The 27,247-nt window shown below is 52.8% G+C and overlaps 1 protein-coding gene across 4 annotated transcripts; it reads left to right on the forward strand.

The window, feature by feature from the left end:
• Nucleotides 1-6,997: 6,997 nt before the first annotated feature.
• Nucleotides 6,998-26,857, forward strand: GPR157 (G protein-coupled receptor 157). 4 transcript variants are annotated; one of them, XR_016389186.1, is made up of 5 exons: nt 6,998-7,560; nt 15,869-15,994; nt 19,846-20,059; nt 23,056-23,305; nt 23,418-23,516. XR_016389186.1 is itself a non-coding variant. In XM_089901845.1 (5 exons), the coding sequence occupies exons 1-5, from the start codon at nt 7,178-7,180 to the stop codon at nt 24,300-24,302; spliced, it is 1,119 nt and encodes a 372-aa protein (XP_089757971.1). In that variant the 5' UTR covers nt 7,011-7,177; the 3' UTR covers nt 24,303-26,857. The 4 variants fall into 4 exon arrangements, 3 of the variants coding, with proteins under 3 accessions (XP_089757971.1, XP_089757970.1, XP_022454350.1); XM_089901845.1 differs by lacking the exon at nt 23,056-23,305 and adding an exon at nt 24,102-26,857 and having other exon boundaries at nt 7,011-7,560; nt 23,418-23,612; XM_089901844.1 differs by lacking the exon at nt 23,056-23,305 and adding an exon at nt 24,081-26,857 and having other exon boundaries at nt 7,025-7,560; nt 23,418-23,612.
• The last annotated feature ends 390 nt before the right edge of the window (nt 26,858-27,247 follow it).

The raw sequence follows: 27,247 nt of genomic DNA on the forward strand, positions 1-27,247 counted from the left end.
CGTATGGAATCTCCCTCACGCTTCAACCCTCTTTGACTTCCTCTTCTGCTACTGGCCAAAGAAAACTTTCCGCCTGTTAGAGGGTTCAGGCTAGCCTGGATCATCTTTGTATCTTAAGGGGCCACTGACATGGGACCTGACTTAGCTCAGGCTGCTGTAACAAAATACCGCAGACTGAGTGGCTTAAACAGAAGACAGTTATTTCTCATGGTTCTGGAGGCTGGAGGTCCAAGATCAGGCTGCTGGCAGATTCAGTTCCTGGAGAGAGCCTACTTCCTGGCTTGTAGATGGCTGCCTTCTTGCTGTATCCTGACATGACAGAGATAGGAAGCTCTGGTGTTTCTTCCTCTTCTTACAGAGACACCAGTCCCATCATGGGGGCTCCATCCTCACACCACATCTATGCCTAACTACCTCCCAAAGACTCCACCTGCTAATACCATCACATGGAGGTTTAGGGTTTCAATATATGAATTTGGTGAGGGGTGGAGGTGGCAGGGAGTGAGAGTATTCAGACCATAACAAGCCTTTAATTCCATCTTCAATATCCCCTCACAGCAGTACCTAGGTTAGTGTTTGATGAAATGACCAGGGCACAGGAATCTTGAGTGGGGAGATCTTTAGAATTCTGCCCATCAACGAGGCCAGGACAGAGGTGCAGGGCTAGAACCTGGGTCTTCCACACTCTCTTGGTACCAGTAATGTACTTGCAGCCAGTCCCACCTGCAAAGTGAGTCCCCAGGTAGAGAGGTACAGAGGAAAGTAGACTTTCCCTTCAGTGGCTCGGCTATTCTTTAATTTGGCCCAGGCAGCTGGAACTGCAGTGGTGGCTACTCCGAGAGCTGGTGCAATGTAAGAGCCTGGCAGAAGCAGGGTCTTCAGGGTTTCTGGAGGCAGGAGGGCGGGGTACACAGCAAGCTGGGGACTTTGGGATAGGGAGAGGAAAGGCGGAGGGAGGGGGGAGGGTTTAAACACATCTCACTGAGACCTAAGTGTCTCATCTGTAGGAAAATACACCCACCAGCTGTGCCCCTTGAAGAAGAGGCCCCTGACTGTGCAACAGGCTGGGTCCTGGGACCCTTTGCTACAGTGTTTGCACCTGGACAAATGTCTTCTCGAGCTACAAAATACAGAGAAACTATAAGGGACTAAAAATAGCTGTGTGCATGCTGTTATGGACAATAAGATACAAAAGACCAAAAATCCAACTGCCACTTCTGAAGAGCCGGGAGCAAAAAGAGGGTACTGCGCATGCCCCCTGCACACACCATCACCAAAGGCGTGGGCAGACCACCTAAGCCACCCTCTGGCCAGACCCCTGGACGCGCCCCTCCTCTCACCCCATATAAGGAACCAGCTCGCCCCCTGCCCCCAGGAAGCAAGCAAGCAAGGGAACCTGTTGCTTATTCTTGCAACCTCCCTGCTGCAGGAGCCCCAGTAAAGCTTTGCCTGAATTTCTTGTCTGGCCTCTGATCAATTCCTATTGATCAAGGAGGCCAAGAACCCTGATGGGTAACAACTGCACAAACGTGGCTGATCAGGTTGTCCTGGTCTTCCATCTGTGTGGCCCAATGGTCACATGAGCGTGCCAGGGGTTGCACTACCTCCTTTGGGGATGCTGGAGCGGGGAGTATGGAGGGGGCCCACGTGAACCAGGTTCCTTTTCCACGGCCATTGCTTTCTGTGGTACCTACGTAGAAAACGGCAAGATGAGCCATATTTACCTTCAAAGAGGGAAATGAGAAAGGTGACCAGCCCACATTTCTACCAGTGACATGAGGAAAAGTCCCTCTTCTGTTCTAGTGTTAAAAATCACATACATGGCTTGTTACTTAGGTTGGAGTTGAGCTCAGAAAATCATTTACAGCCCCTCCAATTTAGAGACTCCAAATTGCCACCCCTTTTGCGGTTGTCAGAGGAGAAGAATCTTGTGCCAGTTACTGGGGTGGGAAGACAGGGGAGAAGCCAATCTGCTCCCGAACCGCTGGCCATGGCCATGGGGCCTCTCTGGGGCTGGGCCCCTTAGTTCTGTAGCCAGGGCTACTGCAGGGCAAGGGGGCCTGTCATGATGTGCCAGGACCTTTAGACATGGCCTCTGGGACATTGGACATGCAGCAGCAGGCAAGGACCGGCTGGCTTGGCGCAGACACTAGGGAGATGACTCAGGGTCACAAGAAGGATCCGTCTGGGTTTCTTACCAATTCCTCCAAGGAAAGAGAGGGAGAGGGAGGACTGAGATACTAGAAATTTAAAATATGGCTCATAGGACATCGCGTTCCATATGGGCGGGAACCATCAGTGGAAGCTTGGAGCCTGGGGTTTTTCTGGGTCTGCTGTTTGGGTCATGCCTCCCTGGAGGACCAACAGCCCTGGGATGGGAAAAGCAGAGCCCGGGAACTCTGTTGAGAGCCAGGGCATCCGGAGCCCCTGGCTCCCTTTGGTGGACACCACACTATGTGGCTTAAGGGCACCCAGCAACTTGGGAGTCGTGATTCTCACCTCCTGCTTAGTCCCTGCACCCATCCGGGCAATATCGGTGCAATCGGACTATGGAAAATTAGCATCAAGCTTAAATCTAAGCGATCTGAAGCTGTATCATTGAATGTCTTTCCCATTCTTTCCCTATAGTGGGAAGTGTGACCATTATTTGAATATTGTTTTCCAGTGCAGAGAAAACCAAGCATTCTCTTGACCAAACTAGTTTGTAAAATAACCAAGGGCTCACCTGGGGAGGTGGGCAAAGGGGTTTCATCTCAGTAAAGCAGGAAAGATATAGTCTGGCTTGATCTGTGACAGAGATGCTTGAGAAAAGACCTCTCCTGTGCCCTGTTGTCCCCGCAATACCCTAAGGATTAAATGACTCTGATCCAGGAAGAGTCCATTCCAGTCTCTTGCATGGCCATGTGCCAAAGCTGAGGCTGGTTGCACAATCCAAGCTTAGAACTATTCAGGCCAGTAAAAAGCTGAGAGGCTTCGTTGACAGCCCGGGTCTGTTCACGGTCTGGGGTCCTCTCAGGAGGAGGTCAGGGGCTTCCTAAGTGACTTGGAAGGAAAGCAGCTGCTCTTCGACCTCTGCCGAGCAACGTCCATGAATATGCTTGCTCCAGCTGCTGAGAATTGTCCCTACTAACTTTTTTCCTGATTAAAAGAGAATATATGCTCATTCCAGCATTGCTTGTCCAACAACCCAACATGTCCAAAAACAGTAGAATGAATAAATATTTTATTTATATGATGGAATACTATATGGCAATGAAAATGAAAGAATTGCAGCTTCGTGTGACAACATGGATGAATCTCACAAAAATAAGCTGAGCAAAAAAAGAAGAGACACAATGACACAAATGAACTTATTTACAGAACAGAAATAGCCTCACAGACATAGAAAACAAACTTATGGTTACCAAAGGGAAAGTGGGGGGAGGGATAAATTAGGAGTTTGGAATTACAATATACGCAATACTACATATAAAATAGATAACCAACAAGGACCTACTCTATAGCACAGGAACTATACTCAATATCTTGTAATAACCTATAATGGAAGGGAATGTAAGAAAAAGAATATATATATATATATATATATCACTTTGCTGTACACCTGAAACTGACACAACGTTGTAACTCAACACTATTTCAATTAAAATGTTTAAAAATACATGTAAAAAAAATAGAAGACACAAAAGGGAACATAGGGTGTTATTCCACTTACATAAAGCTCAGGGAGTTCCCTGGCGGTCCACGCTTTTGCTGCTGAGGGCCCATGTTCAATCCCTGGATGGGGAACTAAGATCCCACAAGCCACATGGCATGGCCAAAAAAAAAAAGAAGTTCAATGACAGTCAAGCTATACTATTTTGTTTAGGGATGCATATATGAATGGTTTTTGAAAAGCAAAAAAATGACTAAGGGGGAAGAAAGAGGCTTGCGGGGAGGTTTCTGGTGGGCTGGTAATGTATTTCTTGCTCTGGGTGGGTATTTGCTTTATAATTATTTATCAGATTGCACATTTGTGTTTTAGGTACTTGTCAGTATGCCTAGTTCATAACACAATGTTTTTAAAAGTTAGGTGCAAAAAGATAATCTATGCAGAGGATAAACTTTGCCTTTTATGAATCACATGCAAAATCAAATCTAATGCAAACTGAAAACTACAAAACATCATTGAATGAAATTAAAGATGATCTAAATAAATGGAAAGACATCCCCCGGACATAGATAAGAACATTTAATATTATTAAGATAGCATTATTCCCCCAAGTTTATATCCAGATTCAATGTAATCCCTACCAAAATCCCAGCTGGATTTTTTTTTTTCAGAAGTGGAAAAGCTGATTCTCAAATTGATACTGAATTGCAAGGAGCACAAAACAGCTGAAGTAATATTGAAAAAGAAAAAGAACGTGGGATGACTCACACTTCCCCATTTCGAAACTTACTACAAAAAGCTACAGTGACCAAAGCTGTGCCATCCTGGGAAGAAAGAAAACATAGGTGTAAATGTTCATGAGCTTGGATTAGGCACTGGCTCCTTAGATATGACACCAAAGATAATACACCAAAAGCACAACAACCAGAGGGGAAAATAGGTAAATTGGACATCGTCAAAATAAAATTTTTGTGCTTCCTAGCATACTATCAAAATGAAAAGACAGGGCTTCCCTGGTGGCGCAGTGGTTGGGAGTCCGCCTGCCGATACAGGGGACGCGGGTTCGTGCCCAGGTCCGGGAGGATCCCACATGCCGCAGAGCAGCTGGGCCCGTAAGCCATGACCGCTGAGCCTGCGCATCCGGAGCCTGTGCTCCGCAGCGGGAGAGGCCACAACAGTGAGAGGCCCGTGTACCGCAAAAAAAAAAAAAAGAAAAAAAAAAGAAAAGAAAAGACAACCCACAGAAGGGGAGACAATTTTTGTAAATCACATATCTGATAAGTCTAGTATCCATAATATACAAAGAACTCTTATCGCTCAATAACAAAAATACAACTCATTTTAAAAATAGGCAAGGGATTTGAACAGGCATTTCTCCAGAGAGGATATGCAGGTGGACAATAAGCATAGGAAAAGATGCTCCACATCACTATTAATTAGAGAAATGTAAATCAAAACCGCAATGAAACACCACACCACTAGGATGGCTAGAATCAAAAAGCAGATGGTAAATAGTGTTAGGAGAATGTGGAGAAATTAGGGCCTTCATACATTGCTGTAGGAATACAAAATGGTGCAGCCACTTTGGAAAAAAGTCTGGCACTTTCTCAAAAAGTTAAAAATGGAGTAACCATATGACCCAGCAATTCCACTCCTAGGTATATACCCAAGAGAACTGAAAATATATGTCCACACAAAAACTTGTATATGAATGCTCATAGCAGCATTATTTATAATAGCCAAAATATGGCTATCAATTGATAAATGGAAAAACAAATGTGGGATATCCATACAATGGAATGTATGGATTATTCAGCCGTAGACAGGAATGAAGCACTTATGTATGCCACAACATGGATGAACCTTGAAAACAAGCTAAGTGAAAGAAGCCAGTCACAGAAGACCACCTATTGGATTCCATCTCTGTGAAATGCCCGGAAGAGGCAAATCCATAGACACAGAAGGTGGATTAGTAGTTTCGGGGGGTGGGGGGGGGGGGGGAGTGACTACTGTTAAAAAACAAAATCAACTGAGTAAATTGTAAAGATCTTATTGGCTTTATTCACCGATCATGAATCACCCAGCGTCCCATCTAGCAAATAGAAAGGAGCTCTGAAGCGCCGTACAAAAGGGAAGACTTTTACAGGCAGAAAGAGATGGGACAAGGAAATGAGTCTAGCAAAGAGCTGAGTATTTCAGGCAAGGTCGCCTTCCTTTGGGGGATGACAGGGATCTACCAGAAGGATTACTTCACTAGTGCTGGCCAGGAAATTCCAGGCTGACTGGTTAAGATTACATTCGTAGGAGAGCTTGAAACAGCAGTTAGGTTAAAGTCTTGGTTTGGTGACGCGTAGCACAAGCAACACCACTTGGGACCTGTTACCTCTCTTTTGACACGACTGTGTTCCTTTTTGAGGCAATAAAAATGTTATGGAATTAGATAATGAGGATGGTTGCACAAACTTGTGTATATGCTATAAATAACTGATTGTACATTTAAAAGGGCCAATTTTACGGCACGTGAATGGTAATCCAAATTTTTTAAAATGAAATTTTCAAAAAAGAAAACCCAGTAAAATTGGGAATTAATGTTTCAATTTCTTTAAAACAATTTCACACAATAAGCTTTATTTTAAAAAATAGCGTGCTCATTGTAAGAAAAGTTGGAAACACCCCGTTCAGGAAGTAACCAGCGCCACCCTAACCAGCGAACACCTCCGGTATGGCTGCTTAAGGAACGAGGATCACTTTGACAGCTGCTGTTGCTACCAGTGGAAAGACTGCCTCCACCCCCACAAGATACCCCCCCCAGCCCCCGCACACATGCTGGCCGTAAAGAAAGAAGGTAATATTAGCCCAAACTGTCAGTGCATCCCTTCCCAGGACTGAACGTCCTAGTCGGCTGGCAAGAGCAGGGGCCTCTGGAGGATGCGCGGGGGGTGGGGGGTGGGGGGTGGGGGGTGGGGGGGAGGAATGCGGCGCTGCAGACTAGACGTGGGGACTGCAGGGTGGAGCGTGGGCGCCAGGGGTGTGGTGGGAGGTCAGGGGCGGGGACTTGGGGATGGGGCCGGAGGTTGCGGGGAGCGCCTAGGGACGCGGGCACAGGGGCGCGGCAACGGGGCGTGGGTGGGGCTCGCGGGAAAGGCTCCGGGGCCAGCCGCGGGTCCGAAGTCGGGACGTGAGGGCCACGGGGTGGTGCGTGGAGGACGCAGGGGCGTGGTGTGAGGGCGAGGGTGGGGCGCGGGGGCGGGCGCGGCCGGGGTCCGGACGTGGGCGCCGCGGGGTGGAGCGTGGAGGGCGCGGGGGCGTGGCGGGAGGAGTGGGCGGGGCCTAGGAACAGGGGCGGGGCGTGGCCGCTGGGCCGCTGGGCGGCGGACCTGGAGGGCCCGGGAGGGGCCGAGACGCGGGCGGGGCAGGCACCGGGATGTGAGCGGCTCGTTGGTTTGTGCCCAGACGGCGGCGGCGGCGGCGGCGGCGGCTGCCGCACGCGGCGACCCGGCCCCGGCCCGCTCCGCATGCCACCTGACCATGCCACCTCCCGCACCTCCCACAGAGCTGGTGCCGTCGGAGCGCGCCGTGGTGCTGCTATCGTGCGCGCTCTCCGCGCTAGGCTCGGGCCTGCTGGTGGCCACGCATGCCCTGTGGCCCGACCTGCGCAGCCGGGCGCGGCGCCTGCTGCTCTTCTTGTCGCTGGCCGACCTGCTGTCGGCCGCCTCCTACTTCTACGGGGTGCTGCAGGACTTCGAGGGCCCCTCGTGGGACTGCGTGCTGCAGGGCGCGCTCTCCACCTTCGCCAACACCAGCTCCTTCTTCTGGACGGTGGCCATCGCCCTCTACCTGTATCTTAGCATCGTCCGCATCTCGCGCGGCCCTGGAGACGGCCGCCTGCTTTGGGCTTTCCACGTCGTCAGGTGGGTGGCGGCGACGCTGCTTTCCCTCGGGTCCAGTGACCCCTGCCTGGATCCTGTCTGCTGCCCCTGTGGCCCTCGCCACCCTCTGGGCCCTGCGTCTTGATTGGACCCCTGGCCAGGCGCCCAGCGGGCAGTGTCTGCTCCTGTCCCGGGACAGCCCTGGGCCAGCAGAATGATGCTAGGCTTGCCTGGGAGATGAGCTTGTCCTGAACATTGCCGCAGGGGGCGCCCCTTTGAGGTGGCCCCAGCCATAGCCTCCCAGTGAGGTGGGCGCCTCAGCGCAGCCCCTGGAGGGTGGGAGGGGCCAGAGCTCGCCCTCAGAGCGTGGCCCTGGTAACTTGGAAGCACCTGGAGAGCTGGCGAGGCCACTCTGGGCCCTTGGCCTCCTGCTTCAGTGCGTTCCTGCCATCTCTGCTGACCATGGGGATCGGGGGAAGCAGCTGGTCAGGCTGGGAGATGAGTTAGGTGTGGTGCATTCAGCCACTCTCAGGCTGCCGTCCACCCAGCCCTCTGCCAGATGCAGTGCTTCAGCTGTAAAATTTAGGAAGGACAGTCTTGTTTATCTTTGCTCATCTCTAAACCTCAGGCCCCAATCTCTTGTTATCTCTGTTCTAGATGATCTTACTTTCTTTCCAGAGTTCAGCAACTCTGAAATTGAGGTCAGAGGCAGAGGCTGGTCTGGAAGAGGGCAGCCAGCGGCCTGGAGTCTCTGAGAGTAGAGAAAACCGAGGCCTTGTCCTGCCCTGGCATTGAAGGGTCTCATCCAAGTAACCCTCATCTATGGAAGAAGGTTGGCCCCTTCCTGGTGTAATTTCAAGATTCAAACATCTGGTGGTGTCCTCTGGTGAACCCAAGGCAGGAATTTTATAGAACTTCTTTCCTCTTCTCCTTCCTCCAGATAAGAGTACCAAATGCTGCCCTAATTATAGGTCCTCTCTGTTAAATACTTGAGTTCTTTCCAAGGGACTGAAGATAGTCAGCACTTTGGTAGAGACAGGTCACCTGGGTGTCACAACAGTGAGGTCACAAGCCTGCAATAGTCACTTGACCTCCAGGTCTCAGAGCTGTTGGATGGAGGCCAGCTGGTCCCTGGGAAACTAAACGGCCTGCTTCTCGGCTGTTCAAGTCAAAATGTTTGTAGCAAGCCATTCAGATGTGCCTCAGGTGCTGCAGAGACCCACAGAGAGCGGGGCTGCCTCCCACCCTCCCGCATCCAACCTGATCCCACCAACCATTTCGGAGACCCCATCCTTGGCAGGCTGGTTGGCTGTGGGCAGCGTGGAACTCACGTGTACTTGAATAGGAGCCCAAGACTTTCTTTGCAAGATTCTCTTGTCTTTTTCCCCCTCTTTTGAAAAATACTGAATACAACGTATTTTTCAAGTGATAAAGAGAACCTGGTGCAGCTCCTATAGAAAAGACATTTCCTAAGAAACCTTTCTTTTCACTTCTAGGGATGTTTTTTGTGATGCTTAGGGAAGGCCTCCTAAGAAAGCCCATGTGTCCTTCTCTGGCCATAAAAGGGAAGCGAATTGTTCATCTTGTCGTTGAATGTGATCCACCTGCTTCTTAAAAGAAAGAAAAAGAAGAAAGAAAGAAAATTACTTGTATCCAAGCTAGAAAGGGACTTTGATAGTTTACTCCCTGTCAGAAGTCAGCACTCGTGTTGCTGGTGTGAGACCTGTCCAACAGGCTCATGTATTGACCTAGGTCCTCCCAGACTGTGTTGCTAAGGACTCTTCAGTGTCTTTCTTTGGAGGATGAGTTTGTTGCTGCTGAAGGACCTCTTGGCATGGGAAATCTCATCTTCAGCCTCTGGCAGCCCAGGCACCCACTCACTAACCATTTCAGATGACTGCAAATCAGTCCTCTTATTCAAACCTTCCAGTCTTGGGAAATATTTTATTTTTATTTATTTATTTTTAAATATTTATTTTTGGCTGTGTCGGGTCTTAGCTGTGGTACGCAGGCTTTCTAGTGGCGCGCGGGCTCAGTAGTTGTGGCTCGCAGGCTCAGTAGTTGCGGCACACGGGCTTAGTTGCCCCGCGGCGTGTGGGATCTTAGTTCCCTGACCAGGGATCAAACCCGCATCCCCTGCACTGGAAGGCGGATTCTTAACCACTGGACCACCAGGGAAGTCCCCCGGAAAATATTTTAAAATATGACAACACAAAGGGTTGCTCTCTCTGTTCTTATGAGTTGATTTTTTTAAAAAAACTGACAAATATCTTGAGAAACGGACAAAGGACATTCTGACGAAATAGTAAAAGCATGAATACTCAAAACAATACAACAGCGAGGTACCATTTTCTCATTAAATTAGAGGGAAAAAAATAGTAAGGCAGGATACTAATGTGATAAACATTATTATTGGCCATGTAAGTGGGAATAATCCACGTAGAAAATATTTGGTTCATACCCCTCGATCCCAGCAATCCTATTTGTAGGCATCTAGTCTAAGGCGATAAACCAAATTACATGCAAAGTTGGATGTACAAAGGAGTTTGCGTGGCAGTGTTAGCCAGCACAGTGATGAGAATTTGAAAGCAACCTAAATGTTCAAAAAGTCGGGGCTCAGTAAGTTATAGACTACACCCCACCCAGAACTGTCATGCTGCCAGTAAATACTGGCCATGAACTCTATAAGTCATATATTTTTTAAACGGTATGATACAACGTTAAGTGGGAAAAGCCATCTATAAAACGAAATGCAGCCATGCACCGCAGGAGGCTGGAGAGAGTCGCAGGCAAGTTCCCACAAAGCGCCTGCATGGCCCCTGGGACCCCATCATAATGCCTGACATAGTTTCCTTTACGGAAAGACTTTTATCTCGTTGGGGAAGGAGGGCAGCTTAGACTTTATCCTCAGAGAAATTGCCTGGCATCACAAACCACATCAGGCTCCAGAGGTCTTGCAAGGATCAGGCTTTGATCCTGCATAACCCAGGGGACTCACCCAGAGATGATCACCCTCCAGCCACAGCTGATGAGACTTTCCCAAGGCCACAGAGCTGTTAGCAGGAGGCTCAGCGTTAGAACTTCAAGGTCAGTGCCCCTTCTAGGATTCCATCTTGTCTCTTGGCCTTGATAATAATTTTTTAAACTGAGAGATAATTCAACAATCGTTTATTTTTAACTTTCCAGATTCCCCCCATCATTAACACTTTACCATGTTAGCTTTACTTATCCTCTCCAATTATTTTTTTCCTGGAACCATGTAAGAATAAGTTACAGGGACTTCCCTGGTGGTGCAGTGGTTAAGAAACCACGTGCCAATGCAGGAGACACGGTTTGATCCCTGGTCCGGGAAGCAACTAAGCCCGTGCGCCACAACTACTGAGCCTGCACTCTATAGAGTCCGTGAGCCACAACTGCTGAGCCCATGTGCTGCAACTCCTGAAGCCCGCACGCCTAGAGCCTGTGCTCCGCAACAAGAGAAGCCACCGCAATGAGAAGCCCGCGCACCGCAACAAAGAGTAGCCCCTGCTCGCCACAACTAGAGAAAGCCCGTGTGCAGCAACCAAGACCCAACACAGCCAAAAATAGAATTAAAAAAAAAAAAGTAAGTTACAGACCTGATGCCCCCAACTCCTAAATCCTTCAGTGTGCATTTATTTCCAAAAGACAAGGACAGTCTCTTGCGTGACCACGTACACCTCCCCAAAGCAGAGAGTAACGTGGAGCAGTGCCAACATCTGATTGTGTCATGTGAAGAAGGAAAAAGGCAAAGCAACTAAAAAAAAGACGTGTGTGTGTGTCTGGTAAGAAACAAAATCTGATTGTGGATCTGTTGAGGTTTTGCCAGTTGTCTAATAAGGTCGCCGATAGCAAAGGGACTTTGTTTTCATGTCTCTTTATCCTCCTTCAGTCGGGAGCAGTGTTTCCGTCTTCCTTGGTGTTTCACAACTGGTGTTTTTGAAGAGTACAGGCCCGTTACTGTGTAGGATGTCCTCCCTCACCTGGGTTGCCTGATGCTTCCTCGGGAGTGGATTCAGGATCTGCACCTTGGGCTGGAATCTCACAGAAACCTGTTCTCGCTTCCTACCTGGTGGTGGCTGGCGACTTGGATTTGTTCCGTTCCCGGTGCTGTTCACTTTGATTGCTTGGTCAAGGTGTTATCTGCCCGTTCACCTCCTGGAACTCCTCGAAGTCTCACCCAAGGCTTTCCCATCCCCTGATTCCGACAGCATTCTGCGGTGACTCTTCTGGATGTTGCCGCATTTTCAAAGTGTGAGAATATTCTGTGTTCAGGGAAGGCCTTGCGATAAGTCCCTTTCTACTGTGTCTTAGCTGTGGAGGCGGCACGGTCCCGACACCACGTATTTTAGTGATGGACTGCAGTATAGTTGATTTACAATGTCGTGTTAGTTCCAGGTGAACAGCACAGGGATTCCGTTATATATTTATATTGTTTTTCAGATTCTTTTCCCTTATAGATTATTACAACATATTGAGTATAGTTTCCTGTGCTATACAGTAGGTCCTTGTTGTTTCTCTCTTTTATATAGTGTGTGTGTTTATGTTAATCCCAGACTCCTAATTTGTCCACCCCGCTGACCGTGTGTTTGCAGTTCTCACCTAAGAAAGGGCTGTGCAGCTTAGCCTGCTGCGGCTATGGGCGAGGTCTCTTCCTTTCAGATAAGATAAGCAGGAAACAGTCTCTGTCTCCCTGCAGAAGGTGACCTGCCTATCAAAAGCCGTCTTCAGCCCCTCTTCCCCTGCAAGGTGGTGGGCTCCTTCTGAACCAGTACAGTAGGGTCATGCACTGTCCCCTCACCGCTGGGCCAGGTGTGTCCTGTGATTGTGGGGGGAGGTCAGGCTGGGGCGCCTCGTCTCGCCACGTCAGAAGTGGAGCCCAGGCCGAGCTGGCAGCCTCAAGCAGCCTTTGGGTTTCTTCTGGCTCCACTGAAGTGGGGATAGGTGTGGGCATGACCCCCGGCCCACGTGCCCACCCACCCTCTGGCATTTGCTGGAGGCTCTGGAGGAAGAGAGAAGTCTATGGCATCCCAAGTTCACCATGAAAACCCCTGCTGTGGGGATTGGGAAGTTCCAGCACAGAGAAAAGGGGACCCGTGGGCCCCGAAGGGGAGAGCCTGCAAGCTCTCTAATCAGACACCGGCTCACTCACAGCGGGGCCCAGTGACAAGGCCCCAAGTGGGCAGTGTCTGAATGGGGGGTGAACCCAGTGGTTGTGTGAACAGCACCCCACGTCAGACAGTGCTCCCCAAAATGACAAGAGCTAAACCGGCTTTGTTTGCTGAGGGCCCTGCTGCAGTGAGGTCTCTGCGCTGCATTTGCGTGTCCGTGGGACACCTGCTGCGGCACCAGAGGCTGCCCCTTGACCCTGCTGGGGCAGAGTCAGAGTCTACCCCGGGCCCAGGTGGGCAGGAAAGCGTTCCTGAGCGCTGCACAGTGCTCCTTTGCACCCACAGAGCCAGGGTTGCAGAGGCCCGTGCCAGGGGCTGAGTGTTTAGAAGTTCCCTTGGACGCCTTTCCCCACCTCTGCGGCCAGGGCTACCGAGTGACCGACCTCGCGGTGGCCTGGCCGGTGGCTGACACCCTGAACTCCCACGTCCTGCCCCCTGCCCCACCCATAACAATAAGAGCCCATTGCTGGGGCAGAAACCTCCAGGCGGCCTCCTCGGGCCTGGATTCCTTGCACCAGGCTGTGCCCCCTGCAGCTGCATCCCTCCGGCCTGGGCCCGGCTCTGTCCTGCTCCCAAGAGCTTTCAAAACTGGCACATGGTTGCTGGATAGTTTCGTTCTCAGAGCATCTTGGGGTCATGGTCACATTCAAGGCCTTCCATAGGCCCCAGGCACGTGGACCAGGCTCTGCTGTTTGGGGGAGAAGACCCTCTTGTGGCCTTCCCATCAGGTTCCGCCCCGCACCAGAGATCTGTAGGAAGGGTGAGGTTTGGGGGAAGGGGGAGTGCAGGAATCCAGCGGTGGATTGAGCAGACCTTGAGCCCTTGGTGCGGAGGGGGAAGGGTGTTCCCAGCCCTGACTGTGAAAGTGGCTCTGTCACCACAGGTGTCCCCCTCCCTGACTGGTGGGACAGGTTGTTTCAGAAGATCCCCAGCTGGGCAGACTGGGAACTCTGAAGGAAAGCCAGAGCCTTGCTCTCGGGGGCACCGGCCGCCTCTCGTGGTCGTCTTGACAAATGCCACGGAATCCAGGTGTGGGACGCGGCCTGCTCACCGACCGCCTGATCCCGCGGTGCTTCAACTTCTCATGGAGCGACTGAAGAACAAAGTGAATGTCAAGTTCCAAAAGCCAAGCTCATGACCAGTCTGCAGGGCATTTGTCAGTTTACCCCTCCCCTAAGCCTGCTGAGGGCCCCCAGCTCTGCTGGTCTGGGTGTCAGGGGGTGTCCCAGGGCTGGGCTGCCATCCCCTGCCCTGGCATGTCTCTCCCCCAGAGTTGGTAGAGAGCATCTGCCCTCATCTGCTGTGGCAGCCCTAACAAAGCCTGCAGACTGGGTGGGGTGCTTAAACAACAGACATCCCTTCTCTCCCAGTCCTGGAGGCTGGAAGTCGGAGATCCAAGTGTAGGCAGGGTTGGTTTCCGCTGAGGCCTCTCTCCTTGGCTTGCAGACGGCCGTCTGCACCCTGTGTCCTCACACGGTCGTCCCTCAGTGAGTGTCTGCATCCTAATCTCCTCTTCTTACAAGGACACCTGTCCTATTGGATTAGGACCCACCCAGTGGCCTCATTTTAACCTAATCACCTCTTTAAAGACCCTGTCTCCAGATACGTCACGTCCCGACGTACTGGGGGTTAGGACTTCAACACAGGAATTTGGGGGCAGGAGGGGACATACTCAGCCTATAACTGCCTCCAAAGGGGGAGGAAGCCAACTTGGAGTCTGGCCTCCGTTTCCACGCAAACACACGTGAGAGCTGGGGCCTGGGCACCTCTGGGAGCAGCTCTTGGTGCCCCTCCAAGTGGGGGGTTCTGCTCAGAGAGTGGTCTGCAGGCCCCCTCCATCTAGGTGACCCCAGCCACGCTTCTTCTCCGCCTGCATCACAGGTTTGGAGAGAAGGAGCCTCATTGGTCACCTGCTTTAACCATGTCCCTCCTCAGTGCCTTTCATAGCATCCCCTGCACGTGGTCACATGGCTTCCTTCCCTTGATGGGGGACGCTGCCGGTTTAGCCCTTGGCTTTGGGACTGAGCAGGATGCCTGTCCTTTCCTTCAGCCGCCTGAGTCTGCTCTGCTAGCCGGACGTCCCCAAGAGTCTTCCAGTACTCGAGGCCCAGCTCCAGGCCCAGCACGTCCTCACGTGCCCGCTCTGGTGCCAGCTTCACAGTCTCAGGTTTAGAATGTGGGTCCCAGGTGTCCACACGGAGGCAGGACAGTTTGCTGGCCGTTCTCCATCACCCACGTCTGGGCATCAGGGCAACCCCTCCGACCAAACACCTTCTGGGTCCCAGTCAGCTAGAGCCCTTGGTCTGTTTCTCATGTGCTGTTGTTAAGCTGTATCTTTCTTCTGATTTTGTTTGTTTTTTGATTGATGGCTGCTTTTTATTTTTTTGGAGGGATAAAAAACTGTTAGGCGGTGCATGTCAGAAATTAGCAGTAGACATTTCTGGAAAGTGAGAATTAGGTCATACATGTCTTTGTAGAGTTCCTCCCAGAGTTGGACACCGCCTACAACTCAGGGTGGCCACTTGGCCAGAGAACAGCTTGGCGTATTGAGGTCACCAGAGAGATTTTCTCCTGGCTCTATAGGTGAGAGCCTGGGGCAGGGCAGCTTCAGCCCCCTATCCTTTTCATCCTCTGTCCAGTGGTGGCCTGGAGCTGGCTTGTGGGACCCGGTTGCTAAATTTCAGGGCATTTTGTGGGCTGATTGTTAGATAGAACATCATTAAAAATTAAATTATATAAACTGCATTAAAAACAAAAGTAACATACTCAAAACTCCTTAGGTCCTAATTATACTTTTTTCAAAATTTATTTTTTTAATTTATTTACTTTTGGCTGAGTTGGGTCTTTGTTGCCGCATGGGGGCTTTCTCTAGTTGCGGTGAGCGGGGGCTATTCTTCGTTGTGGTGCGCGGGCTTCTCACTGCGGTGGCTTCTCTTGTTGGGGAGCACGGGCTCTAGGTGTGCAGGCTTCAGTAGTTGTGGCTCGTGAGCTCTAGAGCGCAGGCTCAGTAGCTTCGGTGCACGGGCTTAGTTGCTCCGTGGCATGTGGGATCTTCCTGGACCAGGGCTCAAACCCGTGTCCCCCGCATTGACAGGCGGATTCTTAACCACTGTGCCACCAGGGAAGTCCCCTAATTATACTTCTGTTGCTTTGTAGAGCAGATGTCAGCAAACTTTTCCTGTACAGGACCAGACAGTATTTTCAGGTCTGTGGGCCATGCGATCTCCGATGCCACTGCTCAGCTCAGCTCTGGTAGCTTGGAAGAAGCCATGGATGATATACAACCAGTGAGTGTGGCTGTATGCTGTAAAACTTTATTTTAAAAAACAGACTGAATCAGGAGCTTGGGATGGACACATACGCATGACTGTATATAAGACCGATAACTAATAAGAACCCACTGTAGAGCACAGGGAACTCTACTCAGTACTCTGTAATGACCTATATGGGAACAGAACCTAAAAAAGAGTGGATACATGTATATGTATAACTGATTCACTTTGCTGTACACCTGAAACTAACACAACGTTTTAAATCAACTATACTCCAATTTAAAAAATAAAATAAATAAATAAATAACAGACTGGGCCGGATTTGGTCTGAGGGCCCTAGTTTGCTGGACCCCTGTTCTAGATTTAAGAAAGTGATAGAGAAATGTTTGTAGTAAAGATTAAATGCAAAAGTGTTTCTTGTCTCTGTAGTTAAGCCCTGGCGGCAGCCACGTCGGGGCAGGTGGGAAGCCGCATATTTCAGGGGGAGGTGATGAGAAGGGGCCATGTCCCAGAGCAGGAAAAAAAGAAGAAACATTCTTCCAGTGTTGGAAAAGTATTACCTGATCCACAGAGAGGTTGCTCATGTCAAGTCGACCCAGTGAAGTCCCAGCTCTCATCTGGTCCCCCAGGTCTTCCTCATTTCACTTCCATCTTAGTCATTAAGGAAAATGAAAAGGTCAGCCACCTTCTCATCACGGAACTACTCTCATTGGCTGACTGCAACCGCAGGTTGGCTGCAGATACCAGAGTTCTGCAAAACAACAGAAGCCTCCTGTGAGAATCAGTTGGCTATGTGGAATGTACGATAAGGAGTATTGTGTATTGTATTATTATTTACAAATTGTGTGCCCCACATCCTTTAGATCAGTAAAATTCATAATCAGTTTATGTTTGTGTACGTACACACACACACACACGCACACACACGTGCGTAGATGTCTTTCTGATGTTAAAACATCACCAGCACACCATTGTCTGTACCTGTAAATTACGAGTCTGGTGGAGCCTGCTTGGCGGGGTTATTAGACCATCCCTCCCACTCCATTCCCACTGCTCTCTGAGGTCACCTTTTCTTCCACCTCCACTCAGGTACCTCCCCAGGCAGCTTCTGGCCTCAGCAGAGCTGCTGTCTGTGCTTGAGTTCAAACAGCAGCTCTGATTGATCAACCCACGTGCTGAGCCCTTTCAAAGCCGTCTATTTGGTCTCCCCTCTAGCAATTTTCCATCACAGATTCAGCTCCAGGTACAGCCCAGTAACACAGAGGAAATACGTCACCGGGTAGCTTCTGTACAACAAACCTAAAGTTGTGAAATGTGGGGCTGTCACCAGGGGCCCTGGTCCCCAGGGGCCGTAGGGATGCTGAGGAGGGAAAGAAGCTGCTTCCTCCCGCCAAGCCTGTGCTCTCCCTTCCCGCCAGGGTGGGAATCCTCAGCTCCAGTCCTGCCGGGTGTTGGTCCCTAAGCACTGCTCTCCCATCTCTAACTTCAGGATTTCCGGTTCAGCCCTTTAAAAGCCTTTCACCTCCTTTCAGTAAAGTCCTTGCAGTGAATATTTAAAGAGTAAATTGGGAAAAGCTGTCTCAGTCACTTGGTTCAAACTTCATTCATTCACTCATTCATTCATTCATTCATTCAGCAGGTCCTAGTTTTGCCCCTATCGTGTGCCAGGCACTGGTATAGATGCCAAGATAGAGCAGTGAATCCACATGGCCCTCGCCTCATGGAGCTCATAGCTGACATGTGTTGTCCTAAAATCCCAGGATGGCGTGAGTTTTAAAACAGTAACCCTTTGGTTTGATACTAATATATATTAACTCACCAGATCAATAACTTTGCATAGCACAAACAGTTAAAATAGACACACTCCATCCATTTGAAGTGTAACTTGGTACCTTTCTCATAATCCTTGTTTTTTAAATAAATTTATTTATTTTATGTATTTATTTTTGGCTGCATTTGGTCTTCTTTGCTGCGGGCGGGCTTTCTCTAGTTGTGGCAAGCCGGGGCTACTCTTCGTTGCGGTGCACGAGCTTCTCACTGTGGTGGCTTCTCTTGTTGCGGAGCACGGGCTCTAGGCACGGGGCTTCAGTAGTTGCGGCACATGGGCTCAGTAGTTCTGGCTCGCAGGCCCTAGAGCGCAGGCTCAGTAGTTGTGGCTCACAGGCTTAGTTGCTCCGCGGCATGTGGGATCTTCTCGGAGCAGGGCTTGAACCCGTGTCCGCTGCATTGGCAGGCGGATTCTTAACCCCTGTGCCACCAGGCAAGTCCCCACCATCCTTTAATTTCTATGGGGTTTTGGCCCCTTCCGTGCTCTTGTGACTTCAAGGAGGATGTGCTGCTTCTGCCTCTGCTGGGCTGTTGGGGCAGCAGAGCTGAGGGTGGCACCCAGTGGCCCACCCCAGGCTCTGGTCCCTCCTGGAGAGGCCAGTGAGGGGAGGAGGTACCAAGTCTTTCCTGGGCCCAGGAAGCGGACTTTCTCCCTTTCCTCGCCATCCCTGCCCTGCCTCGTCCCCAGCCCTGTGGCATTTGGAGAACCTTATAAAATCACAGCCCTTCTAGCCTCGTTTTGGTAACAGACTAAGTGCAACTGTGGCCTCATCATTGTTCTACGATCTTCTTTCAGAAAGAGCCGATATTCCTTACACAGAGCCCTCAAGACAGAACCAGTTTCTGAACTAAACGTTTTCCTGATAACACTGTCCTATTTACTTACTGCTTGTTCTCTGGGCGGCTGACCTACCACGTAGGCCCGTGTGTCCTCCTGGGGGCAGAGACCGCGCAGGCCTCATCATCCCTGGTGGCTACGCCGCAGGCCCAGATCCTGGGACCTGGGGACAAGCCTCACTGACAACATTGGTCGTAAATGCGGACACGCTTACCCTGTCCCGCATGCTGGATGTAACGCTGATGAGTTTATTCTTGTGACAACCAGCAACGATGCTCTGCTCCAGGCACCGTGGTCATCGCCACTCTGTGGAGAAAAACACGGATGTGTTGTAGCCACGTGGGGCAGGGCCGAGACTCGGACCCAGCCTGCTGCACCGCAGTCCAAGCTCTTAACCACCCTGCCGGGCCGCCACATAGCTTCTGTGTGTCCCCCTGGCTGATTTAAAAGGCTTGGCGAGGAGACTCGTGCGGGGACCACTGGGGAGGGGCCTTGGGGCTCATCCCTAATCCCAGCTGTGTTGCCATTGCAGTAAACTCTAGAAAAGTCAGCCCAGCACTGCACTGAGAGGTGGCCCCCGCCCCAGGCTTTGTGCTTTAGTGGGCCCCCTTGGACCCTTGCCAGTGTCCGCCCCTTCCCATAGAGCAAGGAGGGCTCAGGACTGAGGAGATGTGTCCACCCGGAGCCCAGGGCCCCTCTTCTAGTTCCTGCTGTGGGTGCACGGGACCCAGACAACCCCAAGCCACCAGTGTGTGCACCCCTGGGCCCAGGCTGGCCAGGGAGGGCTGACTGTTGGCGGGGTGTGTGGATGAGGCTTGTCTGCGTGGGCTGCTGTCTGCGGGCCAGTGCACAGGCCCCTCGGTGCGGGAAGGAGCCGGCCGTCCCGATGCCACAGCATCCCAGCGCCAATCTCCGAGGAGCCTGGCAATTCTGAAATAGAACCCGGCCTCCAAGGGCTTGGGAGGGTTTGTCCAGGTGGGAGGCCAGGGCATCCCGGGCTTGGCAGGGCTTGGGCAGAGCAGGGCTGGGTTGGGGGATTTGAGGACTCCCGCCCCTCCTTTCTCCGGGAACACTGTCTGCTGTATGCTTGGGAGAGCACCGTCCTTCCTGCCTACACAGCATCCCGGTCCCTTCGCCCTCGCTGGCTTTGCCGGGAGCCGGGTCTGACCTCACCGCCTCCCGTCTGCTCCTTATTCCTCAGCTGGGGGATTCCGCTGGTCATCACCGTGGCGGCTGTCACGCTAAAGAAGATCGGCTACGACGCCTCGGACGTGTCCGTGGGCTGGTGCTGGATCGACCTGGAGGCGGAGGACCGCGTGCTGTGGATGCTGCTGACCGGGAAGCTGTGGGAGATGCTCGCCTACGTCACGCTGCCCGTGATCTACCTCCTCATCCGGAAGCACATCAACAGAGCGGTAGGTGCCCCACGGGGCCCCGGCCCAGAGCTCTGTGTGGCCACCGTGTCCCGGCATCGGGCTTGGCTGCCGTAGGGGACGGGACTGGTGACCGACCAGAGTGACGGAGGGTTTGCTGTGCCTCAGGCACCGTGACGTGCGCTGAATTAATAAGCATCGTGGGTTGACTGGTTTGCTAATTATGCAGCCCTGTCGGGAGCGGGTCCTGTTATCCTCCGTTTGTGGATGAGGAAACGGGAGCTCACCGAAGTTAAGGGGCTCCCCAGACTCGCCCAACTCTGACTGACCTGCTGTGAAGCCAAGGAGGCTGCAGGCTTAGCCTGTGTTCTGGGCCGCAGCTCTCTACTGCCCCCTCCTGGACAGATCACCACGGTCGCTTAACCTGGAGAGGAATTTGGATGAAAGATGAACGGTAGCCGACTAAGAATTGAACTGGCATGCCCCTGGGGAGAGGAGGCCACAGGCTTTCACAATCAGCGATAGAAATAACTCACTTCTTTCTCCTTGATGATTAAAATATTATAAGTGGTAGACTTTTCAGGCTGTCAGGAATTCATAAATCAATAGGCTGGGCTGCTCTGAAGTCTCCTAGACTTCTGGCCAGAAATTCTAGGAAAGAATGGTTTCCCTCTGATGATCTGGCCAAATTGTTCCTTGCTCTGGACTACCGGTTCCGCACATGTAAAGTATGGGGTTTCTCCTAGCCACAAGCAAACTGCTACCCCAAAAAGCCTCAGGTTAGCCCATCCGTTGATCCGCTCAACCATTCATTCAGTGTGTTTTTATTGAGCATCTACTATGCACAAAAGCTCTGTGTGTCGGTGGGAATGCTAATGAGAGCTCAGGCATGGGTCCTGCCCTCCTAGGAGGAGGGAGAAGTGTAATTACGATGGAAGATGAAACGGGGCTGGAGCAGTAACATCGTGAAAGCTCTGGGGATAGACTTCCAAGCTCATTCTGCTGGTGTGGTGCCTGTGTTTCTTTTTTGCTCTGAGTTTTCAAGGCTGTAATTGTAGGCGAGAATGTCCCTAACTTTTGACTTTCGGGTGTGCTGCTGGCTCAGCGGTCATTTCCAAGTGTGTAGGGTGCTCCTCGCAGCTGACACGTGATCGCCACCCTGTATGTGGGATGCACACTTTGGGTTCTCTTTTTACTCCAGAATTCACCTGATTCTCACCCCTCCCTGCCGCCCTCTTCTGGCTCAGCTTGGAGTCGTTGACAGAGATGCTGGCAGGGCTTACCGATGGGTCTGAGATCCTCTTTGTCTACTTAGGGTTTTTTAGTTGGTCTCCTGCCTGGGCCAGGGCTGCCCTTCTCACCTCCTCTTTTCCGTTGCCCTGGGAAGGTTCCGGGCTCCCCGATGAAAGCTCCCAGGAGCCCCATCAGGCTCTGCCCAGGACCTCCCCATGCCCTCCCCCAGCTGCCTTTTCATGTGTGTGTGTGTGTTGGTTTTTTTTTGGGCCATGCTGCAGGGCATGCGGGATCTTAGCTCCCTGAGAACCCGTGCCCCCTGCAGTGGAAGCACAGAGTCCTAACCACTGGACGGCCAGGGAAGTCCCCCTGACCACCAGATTTTAAATTGGCACCGCCAGCTCTCCCTCCTACCCAGACTCTTAACCACTGGAGCGCCAGGGGAGTCCCTCGTGTGTCTGTCTGCCTCCCTGCCCTTCCTGTAGTAGGGGCAGGAAGCCTGGAGCCCTGCCTGTGAGGCTGACCCCCCCCCCCACATGTGAGAATGGTCCTCTCCTACAGCTCTGCGGGTGTTTCCAGAGAAAAGGAATACTAGTGAGCAGGGAGGTGAGAATGTGCGGGTGGTTCCCTGCCTCTAGCTAGGAGGGAGAGCTAAAAATAAATGAACTGGGCGAGCTTTGCCCTGAGGAAGAGCGGATCAGCAGCCCTGGCTAGCGCCCAGCTAGTGCCCAGCTCCCCCGCCCACCCGTGTGGTCCTGGAGGGGGTGGGTGGTGCCGTTCTCTGGGTGCTGAAGGCCCCGGGGAGGAAGCACGTGCTCTGAGCAGGTGAGCTGCAGCAGCTTGGGTGCTCAGAGATGCCAAGGGGTGTGGCTCTTCTCCTCACCTGCGCCTTCAGTGTCCCCCACAGAGGACCAGGCTCAAAAACACATCTTTGTTATGGAGCAGTGTTTTTTTCATCTATTTTTAGAAGTTCGGTTGTGGTCTGGAACTGCCTTTCCTGTCACTGAAGGGCATTCCGAGGAGCGGGGAAACCAAAGCTGGCGGCTGCTCACCTTTTCTTCCTGTCCCAGCTTCGGGCAGAGCCCCTGCTGTGGGGCAGGCTGGCGGTGGGGTGGGGGGATACAGCAGGGCCGGGGGGCAGGGGGGCGCTTGCCTTCTGGAGGAGGATGGCTGTGAGCCATGGGCCTGATAAACGAGGGTGAATGGTGTCCAGGAAGGAGGAGGATAAGAGCTATGAGAAGCAGACAAGGATAAAGAGCTGGAGGTGGGGACAGGACCACCTGGGAAACGCCTTTGCAGTTTAAATAGGTTGTCAGGATAGCCCTTATCCAGAATTCGACACTGGAGCAAAGACTTGAAGAGGGTGAGGGAGTGAGCCACGTAGATGGTTGGGAAAGAGCATTCCAGCTCGAGGGAGCAGCCTGTGCAAAGGCCCTGGGGTGGGGTGTGCCTGGCATGTTTGGAGCATTAGGAGGCCCGTGTGTCTGGAGAAGAGTAAACAGCGGGTACATAACAGGAATGAGGTCAGAGCTAGACTAGGGTTGGGGACATCGTAAGGAACATGTGAAATGGGAAGACACCAAGAGCTTTGAGTGGAAGACTGGCTTGATCCGACTTAGGTTTTCAACGAGCCACGCTGCTTCTGTGTTGAGAGTAAGACTGCATTGGGGATGGGGTGGGGTGGTCAGGGCGATAGAGGGAGACCTGTGAAGAAGCAGTGGCAACTCTCCAGAGAAGGGGTGGTGGTGCTTGGACCAGGCTGGTGGCAGTGGCAGTGGACGTCCAGGTCTGGGTCTGTTTTGAAGGCAGGGCCTGCAGGGCTTGCCTATGGATCGGACGTGAGCTGTCGCACAGAGAGAGGGACCAAAGGCCACTCCCAAGTTTGGGGCCTGGACGGCTGGAAGGACGGAGCTCCCGTTAGCTGAGATGGGGGAGCAGGCATGTGTTTCGGACCTGAGAAGTTTCCGACGTGCTTTAGACACCCACGTGGGGTGTGGAGCAGACAGTGGATGGAGGAGACCGGGCAGAGGTGGGAACCTGGGCTGCCGGCCTCAGGTACTGCGCGGCTCACGACCTCCGCGTCCCGGTGGGAGGGCAGCCTGCGGTGGGGCTGGAGGGGGCGGGAGGGCCCCGTCGCTCACGTCTGCTTTGTGTGCTCGTCGCGCAGCATGAGGCTCTCTCCGAGTACCGGCCCCTCGTGTCCCAGGCGCACCAGCTCCAGCGCCGCACCTCCACGGCCGATAAGAAGCTGGCCCTCATCCCGCTCATCTTCGTCTGCCTCCGGATCTGGAGCACCGTGCGGTTCGTCCTGACCCTCTGTGGCTCCCCGGCAGTGCGGACGCCAGTGCTCGTGGTTCTGCACGTAGGTCTGCCCCGCCCCCGCCCCGCCCTCGCGGCTCCCGGCCCACCGCGGGGTCAGCAGGGTCAGATCCCTGTCCCCGGCAGGCAGGCAGGCGGGGGGCGGGGGGGGCTCTGCCCCACCTCGCCTTGCTCGCTGCCCCACAGGGAGCCTTGATGAGAGAAGATGGAAGGTCAGCGTGGCTCGGGGGCAGCCTGGGGGTGTTGAGTTGCTGTCCAGTGGCCTAGGAGTAGCCCCGGGAGAGTTGACTGACCCTGAGTCCTTCCCAGCCCAGAAGACCCGGGGACACGCCTGCAAGTCCAGGCCTGCCCGGTGCTCAGCCCAAGGCCCACGTGGACAGGGTCCCCCGCAGACCAGCCTCAGGGGTGGAGGACCGGGTCCTGGGTCCCCAGCACTTCCCAGCCTCCCTGCGTGTGCTTCTCAGGCCCGCCCCGGCCCTGGCACTCACGCCTCTCCCTTTCTCCCTGCCAGGGGATCGGGAACACCTTTCAGGGGGGCGCCAACTGCATCACGTTCGTCCTCTGCACCCGCACCGTCCGGACTCGTCTCCTCTCCCTCTGCTCCTGCTGCTGCCCTCAGGCTTCTGCTGCCGCCGAGAGCCCGCTGGGCCCCCCAAGGCCTCTGCGCCCCCCACAACGGGCGGGCGAGTCTCAGGGGCCCAGGCGGGCCGCGGATGAACTTCCAAGCACCTGAGCTGCTGCCCCCCTAGTTCTGTGCGTGGGTGCTGCCGACCTGGGGCGGGCGGCACCGAGTCCCCTCTGCAGGGAGCGGGGCGTCAGCCGTGCTGTCCGCCTTCGGCTGCCGAAGCTCGAGCCCCGTGGGGAGCAGCGCAGACTCAGCTTGTCTACCTCCTCGACCCTCAAGCACGTCCCCCTCACACCGCATCCTTCTGCACGCAGGGGAATTCGTCAGCATGAGGGCTGCACTGAGATTCAGGGAAACCCGTGGTACCTGATCACTGCCAGGTTGCCTTGCGGTCCGGGCGTCATCGGCCTCATGACCACACAGCACTGTTTACAGCTGGAGGGACCCACACCGGTGGGAAAAGCACATAGAGATATATATACACTGGGCACCCATCCTCAAGAAAATGTCAGAGGGTACCAGCGACGTGGCCCCCACTGAGGTATCACAGAGCAGACTCCTGGTTTGTCAGGGCGTTGAGATTCTCCTGAGAGCCTGGCTTTTCTCGGATGGCTTTGCTGGTCAACGAAAGGGCCAGTTACCTTTCACCAGGAGGTTCCCCCCGGTGACCAGCATGAGCACAGCCGCACACAGCTGCAGGGCAGCTGGTCTCCTGGGGCCTCCTGAATTCTCTCCACGGGCTGCCAGCCCTTGATGTATGGATTGTGTTTGAGTTTCAAGCAGAGGCCAGGATCCAGACTCCTGTCTCCCCCAGGCACTTAAAATTAAAATGCAGGTCCCTCCTCCAATGCAAGGGCTGGAACAGGACAGGAAGAGGCCACTGCAGAAGTCCCCGCAGACGCCCCACTGTCACTTGGGTCTGTTCTTGTAAAGACTGAAACGGGTGAGTCGGGGAAGGATCTGGCTCATTCACTTCCTAGGTTAATTTTTTATAGGGAAGGCGACCAGAGGGTTAGGGAACACCCAAATACTGATTCCTCCCTGAAGGTGAAGGTTTGGGGGATTGGTTGGGGAGAGTGACGCATGCATCATGGGGTGATTTAAAAGAAAACGGATTTAAAAGAAGCGTCCGTATCTCTGTGACCTGTGACTCTTCCACCAACCCTTTCGTCTTAGGTCAGAAAACAGTTTCTCTGTTCAGTCACAGAAGCCACTGGCTAAGAGTGGGAGGTGTAACTATCACCGTGCGTGCGGGGCCTTGGGGAAGAAAAGTACAACTGACCTGATAGGTGCCCCTCCCTTGGGGCCCATGAGAACTCTGCAAAACTGATTTTCTGAACCTGTAAAAGGGTTCTGGATTAAAACCAAAGCCACACCCTACTGTTGATTCCTCTTTTACTCTCAAAAGCAAAATCTGTAATAGGAAGAGACTCTGAAAGGAATAGTCCTCTACAGAACTAGGTCCAAAACGCTCCTTTTGGGTTCCCTTTTTAGAAGAAGGTTTTATGAAAATCAGCAAGAGGTGAAACATCCCTTTAGGATTCAAAGAAAGCTCTGGGCTGCCCTACAGAAAGCTACTTGTCAGTAAGGCGGTCTCCTTACAGAAATGGCCCACGTGAGGGGAGTCGGGGGTTCCCCTAAAGACGTTACAGCTCATCATGGGTGCCTAGCTGGTAAAGAGCCTCACGTTAGCTTCTAGAATGGAGCAGAAATTCAGGAAGTTGCTTGCTGCAAAAGAGAAGGTGACTCACGGCTGAGTTAGAGTATGGGCCCTGGGGGAATGATGCTCGAATACCTCTTGTTCTGAAGGGGGTCCCAGAGGCCTTGGCTCAGATGGTGCAACATCGATGCCCGCTGGGCATGGCCTCTAAGGACAGGCCTGAGACCTGGGTTTCCCCAGACCAGCTGCAGCCGGAAAACACCTGCAGAGGGAGTCGGGGCTCAGAGAAGAACATCTCCGTGTGCCCGGGCCTCCCTCACATTCTCATTCCACCTGTGAGTTGCCGCTGTGAGTATTTCCATTTCCCTCCCTCTGCTCCCCACCCCGTCTCTGCAGACATGTTACTGAACAGGTGAACATGTTATTGCGAGTGGCGGACACGTGCGGGCAGGGGAGGGGCTCGTCCTGGTGCCCGGAGCGTTGCAAACAGCACCATCATGAAGCCCAGGAGGGTCTCCTGCCTCGGATCAGAGCCAGACAAAAGCGCGTTCCTTTTACACGTGGCTGGGCGCCCGTGGGTTCTGTCTCTCGGCCAGTGTAGTTAATGTTTATCCACCCTCACCCCCCGGGCACAGCTGTGGGACCTCGGCCTGGACAGGGGCTGCGTCTCAGCCCCCAGCCCCTCTCTTCTCAGGCACTTGCTGAACCTTGGTCTTTTCCTCAGGTTTACTAAACACTTTCTGTCTCTTTGTGCTTCAGAGTTGTGTCTGTCTGTTTTTGTTTTTTAATAAAGATTATGATTTGGCCCAGGGTTAAGGGTGCAGACAGAGCTCTGCCTGTGTCCACAGCAAGAAAAGAACATTTTTGCAGGCTTCCCGTCTCGGCATAATGGCATCGCGGGAGGTTTTGTGCACGTGCAAAATTGTAATGCAAACCCTGACCGTCTGGGTCAAGGCCAAAGTCTTGCTATTTTAAATTAAATAAACTATATTTCTTTTGTGTATTTGGTAAACCGACTGCCGTTGATGTGGGTGCGGGTCGGCAGTGCAGCTCAGACGGGCCTGTGCTGTGGGGCAGGTCCAGAGCTTTCCACACGGTTGGGCCCTGGAGACCACGTCTGTGTCCTTCTCTGTGGGCAAATGCAGTCGGGTAGGTGGCCACCTGGTTGGTATAGCCAGCTTCTCCTGAGTTTGCCTGATAGAATCCCTGGTCTGGGTTGGGGAGCAGGGGTGGTGGTGTTTAGAATACAGATTCCAAGACCCCGTCCCATATGAGAATCAACAGAGCCAAGTTCCAAGGACCCACAGCTTAGGGCTAAACTCTCACGAGTGAGACACTCCAGATACTGGGCCACCAACCATGTCCCCCTTCTTGCATGATTCTATCCCGACAC

This window comes from Delphinapterus leucas, chromosome 1, assembly GCF_059928025.1.
Source record: "Delphinapterus leucas isolate spDelLeu-1000000601 "Yukka" chromosome 1, BTC_Dleu_Yukka2, whole genome shotgun sequence".
NCBI lineage: Eukaryota > Metazoa > Chordata > Mammalia > Artiodactyla > Monodontidae > Delphinapterus > Delphinapterus leucas.